Source organism: Euprymna scolopes, chromosome 28, assembly GCF_053919585.1.
Source record: "Euprymna scolopes isolate OS-2025 chromosome 28, ASM5391958v1, whole genome shotgun sequence".
Lineage (NCBI taxonomy): Eukaryota > Metazoa > Mollusca > Cephalopoda > Sepiida > Sepiolidae > Euprymna > Euprymna scolopes.
This window is the reverse complement of record NC_136509.1, coordinates 33841437-33861632: the sequence shown is the minus strand read 5'-3', so window position 1 is coordinate 33861632 and position 20196 is coordinate 33841437. Positions and strand designations below refer to the sequence as shown.

General features: G+C 34.3%; 1 protein-coding gene across 2 annotated transcripts in view; it reads right to left on the bottom strand.

The window, feature by feature from the left end:
* LOC145249560 (tubulin polyglutamylase ttll6-like) overlaps positions 1–16477 on the bottom strand; it is a 351054-nt gene extending 334577 nt beyond the window's left edge. The window contains exon 1 of one of the 2 annotated variants that reach the window (XM_080111234.1): positions 16161–16477. In XM_080111234.1, coding sequence (XP_079967360.1) covers positions 16161–16208 — 48 coding nt within the window. In that variant the 5' untranslated portion in view covers positions 16209–16477. The remainder of the gene's footprint in view (positions 1–16160) is intronic. The other variant, XM_080111235.1, reaches the window with a different exon arrangement.
* Positions 16478–20196: the final 3719 nt, after the last annotated feature.

Sequence of the window (20196 nt, the reverse complement as noted above, 5' to 3'; positions counted from 1 at the left end):
AAGTCAGAGAATATTTAATATGGCAATAACAACCAAGACAAATTCACATACCTGTTTCTTCAAAAGATGGCATCACACACAAAATTATATTTCATCTAACATTTATTCACACACCGTGTCAACGTTTTGGAGATTGCAACGTTTTGACTTCACATTTCGGATCTTGATTTTACCGACTTCCACAGTGTCTTCTCCCCGACTTCTCGTCTGACTTCTTCGACTGACTTTATTGATTACCAATTCACGTCCGTGTATATATCGAACTAATTCTTTGTGATTACGTCATTTGCACGTCCACAAAGATAACTATCAGCCGACATCTGAATCATGTATCTAGGTATTATTATTATTAACGCACATTCCTTTTTCTGAAAACATTTTTATTTATCTAAAATGCTCTCTTGTTATTGCTTATAAAATATAATCAAGTTAAATTCTTATAACGTCATTTAACCATATTTGACCTTGAATTGCATTTTCTCTTTAAAACAAATCTATTTCAATCTACACGATAATAATAATAATAATAATAATAATAATAATAATAATAATAACAACTCAAATTAAATGTTACTTCGAATTTATTTCAGAAAACAGTCTTTGTTTCGATATAAACTCATAATTCTGTTTGTCAATGCGAATTTAATGAAAATCCTCTAAAAATGAATGCAAAAATAACCAGATGGGCGACTGGCGAATTTTCTAGTTAAATGTTAGTTCGAATTTATAACAGAAACCAGTCTTTTTACCGATATAGACATAGAAATTTGCCTCATCTCTGAACGAGGGAATTAAATATTACCACAGCGACGGGGAAAATTGCCTTCCTCTTTTCCCATCCAACATTTCCAGTGGCTAAGCAGTATGGTGTAAGGTAGACCTATCTTCAAATGCCCTCTTTCAGAGCATTACTTCTGACTTCTACTAAGTAGAATACTCAGTTGGAATTTTTAAAAAAATTTATTTTAATTTTTATTTTATTTGTTTATTTATTTATTTTTCTTTTCTTTTTTTGTTCATGTTCCATATGTATGCGTGATAGTGCACGATACCTCTTGTATACATGGGAGCTTTACACTATCCCTGCGCCAGAACCACACGTAAAATAATTTGCGTCTCAGTGCTGCCACAAACACCAAAATATGAAAAATGTCAATTACAAATTATCAAAACCATGGGACCCAGAAGAAAGATCTGGGTGTCATGATCGGCAGGTGCTCCTTTGGTAGCCAGAATGGGGGACCCGGTCGTCATCCTGCGAATGTTGGCCAACTTTCTAGTTTCAGAAACTCAAATAACATGGACGCTGAACAGGTAAGTATAACCTCTAATTTCAGGGAACAAAATGATACCGAACACAGCATAGCCATGATAACCATCAAAAGGAAAAAACCGAAGAAAGAAATGGACAACAAAAGAGAATAGACTCGTAATGGAATGCTATTATAGAAGTCATCCTAAATATAGATATATGGAGGTTACCGGAATCGAATGAAAGAACTATGGGACCCATCCAGTGACTACCATATGACAGAACAAAGAATTGTGGACCAAGCAAGACTGATACTCAAGAAAGGTTGGCTTTCTAAACTAGAACTAACAGAAATTCAGCAAAAAATGAATGATGAAACTTAACAAGAAGCATCCCCCAACGAAACTCCACAAGTTGAAGCCTCACAAGTAAAAACACCAAAGGCTGAGGATCAACAAAGAATGAAGTCTACAAACGTGGAAACCGAGAACAATGAAACAGAACTAACAAAGAATGAAGCAAATAAAATAAATAAAATAATACAGTTGATAAACGAGGAAAAAACAAAGCTCCCATCGTTAAGGAACTAAGAGCAGAAGAAATTAAAAACAGAAACAGAGAAGGTTAACAAGCTCCTCCCACATATCCCAACAAACACAATCACAGACTTAAACAACCTCATTTATGCAGGCGCCAAAATGGTGAGTATGAATCTCAAATCAGAAAAACAACCAGGGACAAGCGGACTGACAAAACCTGGATGGGAAATAAGACTAGAAACTCAAATACACAAACATAAAAAAGAAACCACAATGATCAACAGGAAGAAAGCAATGTAGAGAAAACGGAATATTGGAAATGTAACTGGCAGGGAGAGGCTAAACAAGAAACATGGAGAACTGGACCAAAAAATAAAAGCAAAAGAAGTGAGATTGAGACGATATAGATATAAATCTGAACAATGCAAACAAAACAGAACATTTGAAACTAATGAAAGCCAATTCTACCAAAATCTGAACAGAGGAAAAACAAAAACAGAACAACCAAATCCGACAGAAACAAAACTCTACTGGAGTAAAATATGGGAAGAGCGACGAGATCACAATAGAAATGCCGAATGGCTGAAAGACATGAAAGAAGAGTTACAACAAATAAAAGAAGGAACAGCGAATGAAATCAGCAAGGAAACCCTAAAGAAAACCATAGGAAAAATGGCAAACTGAAGAGCACCAGGGCACGACGGGATACATGCATACTCGTTCAAAAAATTCACAACCTTACACGAAAGACTAGCCCAAAACCTGAAAGATGTATACAGGAAGTAAACGTGCCAGACTGGATGACAAAAGGTAGAACTACACTGCTACTGCTACAGAAGGACACGGAGAAAGGAACCGTCCCTAGCAACTATAGGCCAATCACGTGCTTACCAACTATGTGGAAGATACTGATAGCACAACTGAGGGAACAAATCTACCACTCCCTGAATAACCGTGGACTCATCCCCGAGGAACAGAAGGATGCCAAAAAGGGAAAAGAGGAACACATGACCTGCTATATATAGATCAAAAAATCCTAAAGGAGGTAAAAAGAAAGAGAAAGAATTTAGCCATGGCATGGATCGACTACAAAAAAGCGTACAACAGGATCCCTCAAGCATGGATAATAGAATGCTTAAAAATGTATAAAATACCAAGCGGGATCACCATTGTAATAGAAAATGCAATGAAAAAATGGAGACTGAAATTGACAGCTGATGGACAACACATAACAGAAATTAACATACAAAGAGGCATCTTCCAAGGAGACTCCCTATCACCACTACTGTTCATCATAGCCATGATGCCCTTGAACAGTATTCTGAGAAAGTGCCAAGTCGGATACAAGTTCTCCAATGTACATGGACGATCTGAAGCTTTTTGCAAGGACTGAAAAGGAGCTATAGACGCTAATTAACACTACCAGGATCTTCAGCCAAGATATCCAAATGGAATTTGGAATGGAAAAATGCGCACAGCTAGTTATAAGAAAGGGAAAACTGGAAACGACAGAAGGCATGGAACTACCCAACCAAACAGAAATGAGGGCACTAGGGGAACAAGACGACTATAAATACTTGGAAATTCTGGAAGCGGACACCATCAGAGCAACAGAAATGAAAGAGAAAATTGGAAAGGAATACCTCAGGAGAACAAGAAAACTCCTGGAAACGAAATTATATAGCAGAAACCTAATAAAAGGTATAAATACATAGACAGTATCACTAGTAAGATACTCTGGTCCGTTTATAGGGTGGACAAAAGAACTGAGACAGCTCGACCAGAAAACCAGGAAACTCATGATTACGCATAATGCACTACACTCAAAGGATGATATTGACAGGCTCTACGTGAAAAGGAAAGATGGCAGGAGAGTACTGATCTGTATAGAAGACTGTGTGAAGGACACGAAAAAAGACTAGAATAATACATAATGCAAAACACTGAAAGGATAATTATGGCAGCGAGAGACACTGAAAAAAGCAACAAAACAGAAAACAGAGAGACAAATGACAAAACGAGAAAAGAGAAGTGGGAAGAGAAACAACTCCACGGAAGATTCATAAGAATGACAAAAGATGAGAATAACAAAAACACCTGGACATGGATGCGAAAAGGACATATAAACCGAGAAACTGAATCTTTAATAACTGCAGCACAAGATAACTCGATAAGAACCACCTATATCAAAGCAAGAATCGATAAAACACAAGAAAACAGCAAATGCAGACTCTGTGGACAAAGAGAGGAAACGATAAACCATATAGTAAATTAATGCAGCTAACTGGCCCAAAAGGAATACAAAAACAGGCATGACCAAGTGGGGAGGGTGGTGCACTGGGAATTGTGCAAACGACTGCATTTTGAGCATACAGACAAATGGTACAAGCATAAACCTGCAACACCACTCGAAAACGAGAACCACAAAATCCTATGGGACATGGACATATAGATGGACAAACCCATCCAAGCAAGAAGACCAGATGTCATAATAATTAACAAGAAAGAAAAATCCTGTCAAATCGTAGACTTTGCTGTCCCAGCTGACCACAGGGTGAATATGAAAGAAAAGGAGAAACGAAGCAAATACACAGAGCTAGCCAGAGAGTTAAAAGGGATTTGGATGATGAAGAAAATCCAAATAGTACCGATAATAGTAGGAGCACTAGGAACAATTCCGAAAAACTTTGAAAAAAGAATGTCAGAATTTGGAATCAGAGGAATAACTGCAAAAGTACAACGACTAACGATAATGAAAACGACTGAAATATTAAGAAAAGCCCTTGAATGCGGAGAATAAGACAAGACAATATAACAAATAAGCGTTACAGGGAATGAAGAACACCGAAACTGCATATCTACAAGTTCTACACCCCCATCATGCATCTCTCCCATAGTTTCACCACCGCTCCCCCCAATAAAAAAGTGACACCAAAGAGCCGAGAAGGGTCAAGAAGGACTGAACGACCGAGGAGAGAGCGCCAGCCAGACCTCAGTTGGACAAGCGCAAAGAGAACTGGGACTTTGGGGAGGCTTAGTGCCACTCAAATTCCAGTATATACCAATGGCCACTGCCGGCGAGAAATCAATGGTAAGAGGCTGTTGCGATGATGCAAATTCATTTGCGAATGCTATCGAAGGAGGTGGAGAGAACTGGACGTCTGGGGAGACTTGTTGTCACTCAGCCTCCAGAGAACACCATAGGTTTCCAATCAGATCGTTTGTTGATTTGTGTGAAAGCTCTATGTGAGCCAAAAATAATAATTCTGATTTCGTTTATCAACGTCTCTCTGGAAAGGGATGGGATTCATTTCCAGAGGATTTCACTTAATCCCACCTTCAAACCATGGGCTTCAAAGATCACGGGTTTTCCTAAGGATGTGGTGGTACCTACAATTGCAGAGGTCTGAAGGCCGCCTAAAACATTGGGGATTTGAAGTTTTTTCAATTGTCCTTCCAGACGACTTGATACTACTCCTAGTGTACCAACTACGACTGAGATTATTTGTGTTTTAACCCCGTGTATACGCCTTATCTCCAAGGCCAATGGAGCATAATTGCTCCACCTCTCATTCTCCTTCTCTCTCACATTCCTGTCCCAGGTTGTTGTTGTTGTTAATAATAATAATAATAATCTTGCTCAGATAATTCAGCAATAACTCGGATGTGCTAATATGAAACAACAGAGTGAGGGATATATATATATATATATATATATATATATATATATATATAATATAAAACTGAATGTGTGTGTGTGTGTGTGTGTGTGTGTGTGTGTGTGTGTGTGTGTGTGTGTGTGGTCACGAATAGGCTCCTATATGGTTGACTATTTTAAAAAACTGATTACATATAATGATAGAAGATGTATCGAGACACAGGAATGGGTATGTTTGACCCTGCAGAATGGTGGTTGATTAAAATTGTGGGGTCTGCGTTCGCGCCTGGTCCACAAAGTATGGAAATAAAAAATTTAAAAATTAAAAAGAAACGTTTACCAGTGTTTTTGATATAGATGTACATGAGAATACTTTGATAAGTATGTTTTAACTTAAATAGGGATGGTATAATAAAATTGTGGGGTCTGCATTCGCGCCTGGCCTCCATAGAATGGAAATAGGCACAAACTTTAATAAAGACTTTTCATATCTATATGCGTAAGTATACTTTGATAATTATGTTTCAGTTTAAAAATTTTGGTATAATAAAATTATGGAGTGTTCGTTCGCACCTGACCTCCATAGAATGGAAATATGTCACAAAGTTTAACAAGGTTTTTTTAATATAGATCCACATAATATTGTGATAAGTGTTTCAGTGTGAACAGGTATGGTATAATAAATTATGGGGTTTATCTATTTTATTTTTACTTTCATCATATTTTGCTTTGGTTTTGATACCCCTGAATTCGAAGCTATCTCTTTACAACCCTTCCTTTTCAAAACCTATCATACTTTAATAAATCAGAGTCCATTTTCTGTAGGCTGTTTGTAAACCCAGTCAACGATGGGTACTTTTGCTAGTATATATGTATATATTTCTTATAATATATATATCAATCCTTATTTAAGAAGCTCAATGTAATTACAGAGCAATATAGAGAATAAATGACAAAAAGTTATATTCCAAAATTCATGATGTTGACCATCTTATAATTTATTCCTTGAATTCAGTTGACATTTACAATTCTTGACAGTATCTGTTTTTGTATATTTTGGCAGAAAGTCATTATTCAAGCACATCTGATTGAACCGGACGGAGTTCTTCTTTTTCCCGATTTTGTTGGATATCTTTCCAATTCGCCGAGCGGTCCTTTTTATTTCAGCTAATATGTTGTATATTATGGCGCCCAGTAATTGTTGTTCAGCCATATTCTTCTCAAGTGCTTTCAATTGGTACACCTGATCGTCGTTAGGAGCAGTTGTTGTTGTTGTTGTTGTTATTATCATTTTCTTTTTTTTTATTAAGGATTGGTGTATTTATAGTAAGTTTTTTATTATTGATCATACAGGTGAGTGTAGGACGAATTATTTTTATTTTTAATTTTTATTTTCTCATTTTATATTTTATTTATTTAGTTTATTGTTAGTTATTGAATACAGTTAGTATATTTGTCCCGATATTAAATGAGATCTGGTTAACATATATATATGCATAAAAATATATTCAAGTTAAGAATTTATTGTTTGACACAAGGTGTATATGGAAAATAATTATATTTATTTCCTTAATCCACGGATTTTCAATGCAATTATCAAAATTATCAGTTATAAATAAACATATATTTTGCTTATCAGCACATATATTGAAAAAGTTGTTTAAAAAAACATTTAAAAGGCATAGATAAAGGATATCATACAGCCTGGGCAATCCAACGTTGAAATGAGTTGAACTATTTCCGGGATATTTCTGCCAGGTCGGACGAATAATAATCCAAGGAGAGAATTGGAGGCGATAAAGTAATCCGTAACATTTGAAACAAACTCCAAATTGGAGGTAACATCCAGAATATTTTAATATTTTGCTCTATTTTTCGATATTGAGCTTCACCTTTTTAGTTAGGATCTCCTTGAAAATATTATCTCACTGTAATATTTAATAAGACAATAATTCATTTGATTATCTACTCTGTGATTTAACTCACTTATAATATCTATCCATCTATATCTATCTATCTATATATATATATATATATATATAGAGAGAGAGAGAGAGAGAGAGAGAGAGAGAGATAATAGTGATGGGATGATTCCTATATTTTTCCTGATTTGGATACAATTATCGATTCCGATTCTTTATAAATTTCTAAATATTTAACTATAAGATTGTTATTTCCTCCGATTTTCGTGAAAATACATGTTAAATATGCAGATATTTTCCTAAACGTCAAAATACATTTGTGGGGGATGATCTATCGATTTTAGCTTCACTGGTAATTTAAAATCAATAAATATTTATTATTTTATCATAATTACCAGTAATGGAAGATTTTGGTTTAAACAAAATCAAATAAAAAAAGACAATTAAAAGAATCGATTTGGCATCGGAAAATCGGCATTCATTTTTCCAACACCGATTCCGATACCCCTAAATCTTCTGCTTTTTCCGATTCCAATTAATCGTCCCAACACTATATATATATATATATATATATATATATATATTAAATATTAAAAGCTGAGAAGTAAAAGTTACATATAAATTTATTATAATATCGGATCAATATGGAATAAAGAAAGAAATGGAGCTAACCCTCTTTAGACCATGGCATTTCGAAACTAAATGCTTTTCATCAGAAAAGAAGGGCCAACTAGTAGTAGTAGTAGTAGTAGTAGTAGTAGTAGTAGTAGTAGTAGTAAAAAAAAAAGATACACTGAACTGTCCAGAGAGATCAAAGGGATATGGAAGGTGAAGACAGTCAAGGTAACACCATTAATAGTAGGAGCACAAGGAACAATACCGAAAATCTTTGAAAAAAAGAATGGGAGAGATTGGAATCAGAGGGACGGCTAAGAAGATACAACATATAAAAATAATGAAAACGGCTGAAATATTAAGGAAAATCCTTGAATGCAGAAACTAATACACATGGGCAACAGGCGCAAGCTGGACATACAGAAACTGCTACTGATGTAAAACTCAAAAGAACATCACATGGAATCATGAAAATTGAAAGTGTATAATTGTAAGTTAACCTCTCTGTGCCACTGCCTTAGCCGCACTTTTTTTTTATCTGTGGTAGTGTGTGTGTGTGTCACTATAAACTGACGGTCACACCCAGTAGTCGAGAAGGGTTAAGGAGAATGGAAAAACCGAGGAAAGAAAGCACTTGCCAGACCTCCACTGGATGAGTTCAAAGAGGACTGGGACATTGGGGAGGCTTACTGCAACCCAAATTCTAATGAAAATGAATGGTCACAGCCAACGAGAAATCAATCGTAAGCAAATGTTGCGATAACGCAAATTCATCTTCAAAGGTTATCAAAGAAGGTGGAAAGTACTAGAAATCTGGGGAAACTTGTTGTCACTCAGATTCAAAAGAACGCCACAAGTTGTTCTCAAAGAGAAATCTTTGATGATGGCCTGTGTGATTACTCCTAGTGATTAAATAATAATAATAATAATAATTATTATTATTATTATTATTATTATTATTATTAGCAGGAGCTGTGGAAATTTTTTGGAATGAGAATTATATTTAACTTACAAATATTTTGTCTGGCTAGTGCGAAACAAAACTAGTTTTTTGGACTGAAAACCCAATAACATACCATAATATTATTAATAAACTTTTTTATGAAAATAATGCAATTGTATTTTAAATATAGAACTGATCCTAATAAAATAAATTAATAAATACTAATTAATACCCAGAAAGTAATATTGTGCTACATAGTTCAATACAACTAAGAAAATCACGTTGAAAGAGACAGTCTTTAATTTACTCTTTCAGTTCAGCCCCTATTAGCAGATAATGTTTTTGTGTTTTTTTAATGTTCATTTTATAACATTATCTTTAAATAATGGCTTGATTTTAAAGTTTAAAATGCAAAAGTCAAGTATGATGGTTCAATTTTGCTCTAAACAGAAACATTCATTTCGAATGCGCCCCTGTCTTATCAAAATGCCTCCTATTGATTTTATAAAATTATTTTTACACTAGCAGGATCTGTGGAAATTCCACAGGGGACTTATTCATATGTAATATATTGATGTTGGCATTCTGTAGATGTTCAGTGTAAATGGAGACGCTCCGATATTATTGTAGCTTTTTTGTTAAAACTGTAAAAGTATTTATCTAAGCTAGCAGAGACGCCCAGCATTAGGTGTATCAGAATTTTTGTAGGAATTTTTGACACCGCTAACACGAAACTGCGAATAAAATATAAAAATCTCGTAATTTTTCTGTTAAAAGTGGGTTATTTATTTTCTTTATGGATTATACTTCCAAAATAAACTATTAAAGTTGTTTTAAAAGTAATAGAAATATTTTTTTTTTAAACAGTAATGAATTTTCCGAACTCAATATTTTTCAATTTTTAAACTTTAAAAATCTATCAAAATTTTTCTATTGATTCTATTTTTACGCTATTTTCAGTGTCAATGTGAAATTTTATGTTCTTTCCAATAAACCGAATATAATATTTTAGACAAACTTTTTTTTTTTAATTCACGCCCCCCCCCATTTTCAAGTTTCTATTAAAAAGTAAATAATTAATTTACTCACCGAAAAGTAAATAATTAATTTACTCACAAATTGAAGAGAAAAGGTCAATAAATAATATATTCAAATTTAAAACAAAGAAAACGTAGTGTTTTTTTAGAATTTTACTTGTAAAGTTTGAAGTTTAAAACCTTTTTTTTTAAACCACGTTATTTGTTTTTTCTTTTTATTTTTTTAATGAAACCTTGGTCCTTGCTCCTTTAATTGAAAAAAAAAATTCGGGCTTGAATTACATTTTTCGACGAGTTATAAGCTTGGAAAGACATGGGGTCGAATAATTCACGCCTCCCATTTTGAAATGTCTATTAAAAAGTAAATAATTAATTTATGTACCAAAGTCTTATATATCACAAATTGAAGAGAAAAGGTCAATAAATAATATATTCAAATTTAAAACAAAAAAAAAGAACTGTTTTTTAGAAATTTACCTGTAAAGTCCGAAGTTTAAAACCTTTTAAAAAAAAAAACACGTTGTTATTTTTTTTTTTTTTAATGAAACCTTGGTCCTTGCTCCTTTAATTGAAAAAAGAATTAGGGCTTGAATTACATTTTTCGAGGAGTTATAAGCTTGGAAAGATGGGGTGGAATTATTCACTATTTTCACGAAATTTCTGGCACACCTAGCCCAGCATAGCCCAGTCGTATAGTTGGGTTAAATAAGATATTTTAATTTTTGCAGATTTCATATATATTATTATAGAGTCAATTTTCTATCGATTCTTATATATTATAATGTTGTGACTACAAAAATAAAAAAATATATCCATCATCAGCTTGAATCGATGAAACCAAAACTTATGAAAAAAATATATTGAGTTCTTTCAACTATAATCAAAACCGAAACTAAAACTTATGAAAACTTCTTGCTGAAATTATTTATAAAAAAATACATTATTGGAGTGCAATCAGCTATAATCTTAACCGAAACCAAAACTTATGATGAATGCTTAGTAAAATTATTTATTACAAGAAATGAAAGTCCATAACAATTAAACGACAGTCACTCGGGTGTAAGCGTGACACACAAAATAAATAACACACACACAGTCGTATTAATATATAGATTATCATTTGAATTTAAAATATATGTACAAAACTAAAGTATCATGATTTAATTGAGCTCGGAAAAGAAACATCCATTTTAAACATGCCCCTATCTTATAAAACAATCTACAGTTGATTTTATAGGGTGGGCCTTACTGCTTGTACGGTGATAAAAGCTTCTAAAATGCACTTGTGATGTGAGGCTGTATAAAAGTGTTAACTTTGATCAAAATCAGACTGTCTTTAATCGGATTGTTTCGATTATCCATTTTATTTATCCTTATCAGAAGTATTCCGATATAAAACCTGCCTAAGAACACTCCCAGACACACAGAGTAACTTCATGCGAAATTTTCAAAAAAATCGGTCCAGCCATTTTGGTTTCCATAGAGGACGAACTCTCTCTCTCTCTCTCTCTCTCTCTCTCTCTCTCTCTCTCTCTCTCTCTCTCTCTCTCTCACACACACACACACACACACACACAGAGTTTCTTTTATCTAATATATCTCTATCGCTACTATTATATGAACGGAACTTTGTCTGTTTGTGTGTGTATCTGTAGATTCGTTCCCTATGAATTCGAAAACAGCTGGGACGATTTTTATAAAATTTCACACGAAGGAACTACATGTGCCTAGCAGTGTTCCTTGATAGATTTTGTATCGGAATGTCTTTGATAAGTATCGATAATCAAAGTAATCCAGTGAAAGAAGGAACAAACGATTTTTAAAGTTAACCCAATTACACAGCCTAACATCACAAGTGCATTTGAGAAGTTTTATTACCACACACGCCGAAAACCCCGACATATAAAATCAACATTAGGTTTTTTGATATGACAGGTGCGCATTCGAAATGAATGCTTTCGTTTAAAGCACAATGGCACCATGATGCATGACTTTCTGCATTTCAAACTTTAATTCAAGCCCTTATATATAAAAACAATTTTATAAAACAACAGTAGGTTCTCTATAGTGCAATGTACGTTACAACGTATTTTGAAATAAGTGATAGCGAGAGGCACGTGAGCTCCACCCTGGTGCACCGCGATGGGTCCCCAACTAGAGTAGGCAATCAACCGATTGGATTGAAAATGAGCAATTTCACTGATTTCGATGACAATAAAAATATGAAAGTGTGAGACATTCGTTGATCATCATTCAATCCCGGGCAACATCGGGTCTTCATGCTACTATATAATAATATATATATATACATATATATATTATTATATATATATATATTATTAATAGTTTATTTTTTTATTTTATTTAATTTATCTATTTTCTTTTCATTAATTAGTAAAAATGGTAACCGTATTATTTTACATTTTTTTTTTTTTTTTTGGTGAAGTGATATTATCCACTGGAGAGCCATGTCTTTAACAGCTGTCCTGTTTTTAAATCTCCGAAACAGCTACATGGTAAGCAGCTAATGATCCCCATTTTCTATTTACAAAATTTTAGTTAAGGTTTTCTCTTTTCATCCTTATGTAGTTAAATTCTGTTTTAAAATTGAAGACTTTTGCGAAATCGGCTTATGCAAATGCTAAGCCTATTTCTATTTAACAACTTCAGTAAATGCTTTTTTTCATCCTTATATAAATGAATTCTATTTTCTCATTATAAACTTTTTAGAAGTCGGATTATGTAGGTGCTTAGTCTGCGATAGGTTAAAGTTAATATTTTTTTCCTTCCGAGAATTTAACTGCATTCTTTTTTATTTTTGCATTTTTTTATTCAAAGCTTTTTTAGAATATATATATATATATACATATATATATATGTATATAGTAATTTATAAAATATATATATGGCGATTAAGCTACACTGAATATTCGGCGTTTCATCCACTCTAGGATTCGTCAGGCTTATGCGCGAATTCTGTTGTTGTTTCTCGTTTTTATATGGTCCTCTTCTGTTGAGGATTTTAGTTAGCCAATCAGCTTTCTAGTATCCACCGCGCCCCTTCCTATCAGCCAATGGGCATGCATTTTATCGAACAAAGGGTCTGTTTTAGAACTAGGTTAGTGGTTTAAGGCAGACCTTTTCCTTTTTTTTTTTTTTTTATATATAAATATACATATGTGTACATACATATATGCACATACATATACATATATATATACATACATATATGTGTGATCGTTTATGTATATTCATGTTTATTTAATTTATTTATTTGTTTATTTTCTCTTGTTTTTGTTAGTTTTAAAGCTATTTATGTACATATCCAATATTTTTTCATTTTTTTATTTTGCAATTTATAACTATAATAAATTGCAGTTTCACTTAATGCCTTAACTAGCAAATTCTAGCATTGCTGCAAATATAATTTGCTGATTTCTTTATGTCCTCTGATGAGAAGAATAATAAGAATAGCATTCTTTAAAACTCTGCGGAATCAGGATTTTGTAAATTGTTTTTTGGAGTATTCAGTCGAACAATAAATTTTGATTGTAAAGTTCAACTTACAGTTTTAATTTTCTTTCTCTTATATAAAATAAATTCTTTCCTCTTTTCCTTGTACCTATTTGTGAATTATTCCACGGATTTGGCCTTTTGGATTATTTTGGACCATCTTCCAAGTACGCGATTTCCTTGGATTTTACTTGTGCGAATGGAAATTTAACTAACTTTTTGGATTTACATTTTTGGATTTTACCATCATTGGATACTTTACCTTTCACCAAACTATCCATTCACGCGAAATCACCCTTTTCTTCACCATATTCCCTCTGCTTCACTTTTTGTTATCAAGTAAGATCTTTGACTTACTTGCAGTTTCATCAAATACTTTTGTAAGCAAAATCCGACCCCGCATTTTGCTAAATCCTACCCTCTGATGAAAAGGAAAGTATTTCTTCGAAACGCCATGGATTAAGGGCTATCCACTTATTTAGTGTTTCCTTTTTAAAATTAAATATGTTTTAACTCTTTTTCAAAGTGTTTATTAACATGTTTTATTAACTATTTGTTATGTTGGTACTTGTGCATTTAACGAACCAGACATAACTCAGCATTTGCTCGGCTTTGTCCGGCGCATGACGTCAACAGCCGGATAAAACCGAGCGTTGGCGATAAAATAAAAACAACGCTACAACAAAATAACTGTACAATGAAATTGTAAAATGTAGAAACATAAAAAAATTAGATAAATAAAAAGCAAAAACCTACCGTTCATTTATGTTTTTTTTTTTTTAAATTATTATTGTTTGAAATTGTTTTCTGTTTTCAAAATAAATACATATAAAACAAGTTTTTTTTTGTTACTTTTTTTTTGTTTTTCAATTTTTAACGTAAAAAAAGGGGAGGGGCAGGAACAAGGATTATTTGTACATTTTTTTCGCCAGAAACAAGGATTTGTAGAAAAGTAACTTATCTTGCTTGTGTACAGTGTACACATAGATTCGAAAAAGTTGTCAAAAAACAAATACACTGTACAGTAATACAACCCCCTTTTTTATTTATTAGTGGAAGGAGGGTTTCGGCCTTCCTATTTGGTACAGTGACCAAGAAACCCTCCTTTTCGGCGGGGTCGTATCCACCGAAGACCCAGACCAGACCACCGCCCACCGGTGTCAAAAGTCTGCCAGCGGTTAAAAACGGACTCGTCGATTTCTACCGTATGGCCTGGGCCTCCAATCTGCCGGGGATTCCTAAGAAAATAGTCCCTGCATATATCACGCAGCAAATTTTCCAATCCACGATTGTGTGGCGAGAACGTAACCCACATTCGCGATGGAGATTTTTTGTAGATGCCATCTCGAACGCCCATAAGTATATTATCTTTATTATACACGCAATGGTTAGTCGGGATTTTGAGAAGGTCCCAATCCTAATGGAGGTCCATCGACGACATGTTACACTTCTACACCTCCAACCGTAACCGTCGGAAAGGCTTGTTCTCTTTGCAAGTACACAATCCTGGCCAAAGTGTAAATAAACACCTTTTCTCTTCTGCCAACAATTTCCGTTGCTGGCAAAAGTTTAGTGCAGCCTCTGGGGTCTGGAGCTGGTCCGCAAGGTTTGTAATATTCATTATTATTTCGTCAGTTATCTTTTTAAAACTCTCTTCAAATAAGCGTTTCTTGAGTTGTGACACTCTTCCAATTGATAGCGAAATTCTCGTCTGCTTAATCGGCAACGCTCGGTTATATCCGGCTGTTGACGTCACGCGTCGGACAAAGCCGAGCAAATGCTGAGTTACGTCTGGTTTGTTAAATGCACAAGTACCGATTTATTAACTATTTGTTCTTATGTGTGTGTGTGTGTGTGTGTGTGTGTGTGTGTGTGTGTGTGTGTGTATGTGTGTGACAGAGAGAGAGAGAGAGAGGGGGGATAGACAGATAGATAGATATTTTTTATCGCAATATGTTTAGGCCGTCAATCTTAATATTTACTAGAACAAGAAACACGGATAGACAAAAGTGAAAGTTAAAAAAGAGACGGTACTTATGCCGTATAAAGGACATGCTATCGCATTTTTTTTTTTCCTATTTTTATGATTTTTATGACTTCTTTTTTCAGACGATGATAAATATTAAAAAAAATTATTTTTCATATAATAAATCAATGTCAGCAAACAAATCTTTATGATTTTTTAAATTTTTTTATTTATTTATTTTTTATTTTATTTATTTATTTATTCATTCATTTATTCATTTTTTATTTTATTTATTTTTTTTTTTTTGTTTTTTTGCACTCATGTACTTTTGGTACCGTGTTGAAATAATAATGTTATTATTTCGATAGCCACCCATTCATAGCGCGGTACCAAAAATACATAAACAGGTTTTTGTTGTTGTTTTTTTTTTTTTTTTTTTATTTTTTTTTTTTTTTTTTTTTTTGTATTAGGGTTAAAGCGATCAGTGTTTCGGCACCTTCCGCCGTTTTTCGTAAACCACTCGGCCGATTTCGACGACAGCACGAGCACGACCCTTATACTGCATAAGTACCAGAAAGAGTTCCGGGGAACGCCATGTAAATACGGCAAGTAAATAATAACAATAATAAAATAAAAAGGAAAAATAAAAAATAAAAGAAAGATGGGGGGGGGTATCTGTGCATTACATCTGCAAATAAAGTCTTTTTTTATTTACCTGATGGTCCGAGGTTCCCGGCGACATTATCTGCGGTGAGGGATGCATCTACGATGTATGATTGTTAGAAGCGCTTATTGTTTTTTCTCCGACGAAACCAAACAGCAATAAATCATTTTACTTCGATATCTTTTTTTCAAGCGAAAAAATATTTTTTCTTCATTTCGAGCTTAAAATAAAAAAATGAAGAAGAACTGCACTTCATCCCGGCGCGTAATACCGTGTTCGTTATTTTGTTTGTTTTGGTCTCTCTATCAAGGCGTGTACACGACTGCGGGTTTTGCCTTTTCAGGGTGGGAATATACAATTTCTAGACTAAAGAAAAGTTTACAGGACCGACTGTCTCCTTGACAACGCCGACGCTAATCGTTAGTAAACGGGAGTTACCGCCCTTGGTCTTGGTCTATGCAAACAATTTATCTCTCAATTTATTGAGAACGCGTCTTCATTAAAAATGGATGACGTCACAAATGAATTTTATTTTATTTTTTTTTTTTTTTCAAAAAAGTTTTAAAAGCGCATTATTCATTCTTTTATAACGTCATCTATTTTCAAATAAATAATTTCTTGTAAAAACATAATTATTAACCAATGTCAACGTTTACCCACGTCACGATCACTATTTCACTTGTCTCCCCATGAGGGCAGAGTTAGACACGAGGTCGGTTTTTAATGGAAGGAAAATCCAAATCCCATAAACAAAAAGGTAAATTTTTACGACGTACCTCAGCATATTATAAGCACCCCAACCTCCCATGTTAAGAACGGCTTTCGGAATAACTCCCCCAACCTCGAAAGCCGTTCTTAACATGGGGAGGTTGGGAGTGTCTATTCCGAAAGCTCTTCTTAACATGGGGAGGTTGAGGTGCTTATAATATGCTGGGGACACGTCGTAAAAATTGCCCCCCCCCTAAAAAAAATGTCGTTCTGGATTGGGATAAAAATAAAAGTTACCTCAATCTAGAAGGATTTCTCCAGTAGTGACTGAGAGCAGAAAGGATGAGGTGTAGTATCAGAACAGGTACTACACTTTGCTCTGAACTAAAAGGTCACACTTCGAAAAATTTATAAACTATGACATATCTGTTAAGACCATTCTCCGTGCTTTACTAAAAAAATAATATTGTCGTGATGGTGGTGATGGTTGTTGTTGTTTATTTATTTATTTATTTATTTTTTATTATTATTACATTTTCACCCCAAACAAGGCATAGTGTCACTTTGATGTAGGGGGCTACTATCAGAGACATAGGTTGCAGGGATACTATGTAGGGAGTTGGGCAGCAAGATGTTTCTCATGTCAGTACAGTTAGGGAAGCATTATTATTATTATTATTATTATAACAACAACAACAATAATAATAATAATGATGATGATGATGATGTCTCAAAAAACTGGCAGATTGTAGACTTCTCCAGTACCCTGGGACAGGAATGTGAGAGAGAAGGAGAATGAGAAGTGGAGCAATTATGCTCCATTGGCCTTGGAGATAAGGCGTATACACGGGGTTAAAACACAAATAATCCCGGTCGTAGTTGGTACACTAGGAGTAGTATCAAGTCGTCTGGAAGGACAATTGAAAAAACTACAAATCCCCAATGTTTTAGGCGGCTTTCAAACCTCTGCAATTATACTGTATTTTCTCAGTATATTGTTAAGGAGCATCATGACGATGATGCCCGAGTAGTGATGATAGGGAATCACTTTGGAAAATACTTCTTCGTATTTTAATCAATTATGTATTGTCCATCAGCTTTCAGTTCAAATCTCCATTTTTTTTCATTGCATTTTCTATTAAGTTGATCATCTTGCTTCATATTTTGTACATTCTTACACATTCAATTATCCATGCTTGCAGGATTCTGTCATATGCTTTCTTGTAATCGATCCATGCCATGGCTATGTTCTTTTTTCTACTTTTTACATCCTTCAGGATCTTTTGGTCTATGTATAATAGATCATATGTTTCTCTTCCTTCCTTTCTGGCATCCTTTCGGTTCCACTGGGAGTAGTCCGTGGTTATGAAGGGAATGATGAATTTGTTCCATTAGTTATGCTGTTAGTATATTCCACATTGTAGGTAAACATGTTATTGCGCGGTAGTTACTGGGGATGTTTCCTTTTTCCGAGTCTTTTTGCACCAGTGTCGTTTTATCTTTGGTCATCCCTTCTGGTAAGTTTCGTAAATACATCTTTTCAGGTTCTGAATTAGTATTCCATGTAGTGCTGTGAATTTTGTGAACCAGTATTCATGTATTCTGTTGTGGTCTGGTGTTCTCCAGTTTGCTATTTTTTCAGAACGTTATCTTGAAGGTTTCCTTATTGATTCTCTGTCCCTTCATCGATTTTTTTTTCTGACTCTTCTTTCATGTCTTTCAGCTATTCGGCATTTCTATTACGATCCTGTTTCTCTTCCCATAATCTGAGTACAGTAGAGTTTTGTTTCTGTCGGGTCTGGTGTTCTGTTTTTGTTTTTCATTCGTTCACATTTTGATAGAACTGGCCTTCATTGCTTTCAAAGGTCCTGTTTTGTTTGCACTGTTAAGATTTGTATCACATCACATTTCTACTGCTCCATCCTCTTCTAGTCGTTTTCTTTTTGTGTATCGCTTTAACTTCTTTCTTAAGTTTGTTTATCTGAATTTCCAGCCTCAATTCCCATCCAGGTTTTGTCAGTCTATTTTCTTTCCTCACTTTTTTTTTTAACTTTAAATTTCCTACTTTCTGTGTTGGCATCTGTGTAAATTAAATTGTTTAAGTCTGTAATAGTATTTGTTAGAAAGAGCTTGTTCATCATCTCTGTTTCTGCTTTTAATTTCTTCCACTATTGGTTCCTTAAGGATGGGAGCTTTTTTTTGTTGTTTTTTTCTTCATTCATAAGTTGTCTGATATTTTCAATTTCAGCTGCTTCATTCTTGTTCAGTTTCACAGATTTTGATCTCCATGTTTCTTGTGTCTGAGTTTTACATGCCTTCTACATCCGTAGGTTCTAGGTGCAAGGTTTCAGTGAGAGGTGTTTCTTGGTCTGTTTCATCATATGTCTTTTTTTGTATTTCAATTAGTTCTAGATTTGACAGCCAACCTCTCTTGAGAATAACTTTTGCTTGGTGTGAAATTCTTTGTTCTGTTGTCTAGTAGTCACTGGACATGTCCCACAACTCTTCCATCCGTTTCCGATATCCTTGGTCTTTCGGACGACTTTTATAATAGCATTCCATTCCCAGACTATTCTCTTTTGTTAGTCCATTTCTTCCTTTGTGTTTTTGGTCGATGTTGGTTACTTTGGTTCTCCTGTGTTTGCTCTGTATTATTTTGGTAACTTAAATTAGAGAGGATACTTATCTGTTCTGTGTCTGTGATATTCTTGTGTCTGAAATGAGAAAAGGAGCCAACATTTACAGAATGACGGCTGAGTCCTCCATGCTGACCATCGAGGAAGCACCTGCTGATAATGACATCCAGATCTTTCTTCGGGGTCGCACGTTGTGTATTATTTGTTTGATGCATAGTTCCCGTTGCGGTGTTTGTGGCTACACCAAACCCAGAATGGTTTAATCACAGAGATACCTCTCAAATAGATGAGAGGCACTGTATACTATCACACGTACATAAAGTATACAAAAAACAAAGTTTATGTACTTAGTATAAGTTTGGAGGGGCTCTTTTTTGGGCAAAGTGTTGTGAAAATATGTCCCCCTCTATGTAAATGTATGATCTTGTATACAAGCCCAAAATATAATTCATTTTCATTAAAATTTCGCTGGAATCCACCACATTAATTTGAACTTGTTCAAACACAAACCCCTTAATGATAGGATCTGACTAAGCCTACTTACTAGTGAAGGAAGGAGCTGGGGGGGGGTACATGATTCAATGCAATAATTTTTTTTTTTTTTACACGGTAGTCACCACTTATCAAGGCCCGGAAGCCACTCAGGGATAAGGGTTATTGCAAATACAGTACGTTAGTGTGGAGATTTAATAAAGTGTCTACTTAAGGGGGCAGTAAGGCTGTCATACCTTAAGACGAAAAAC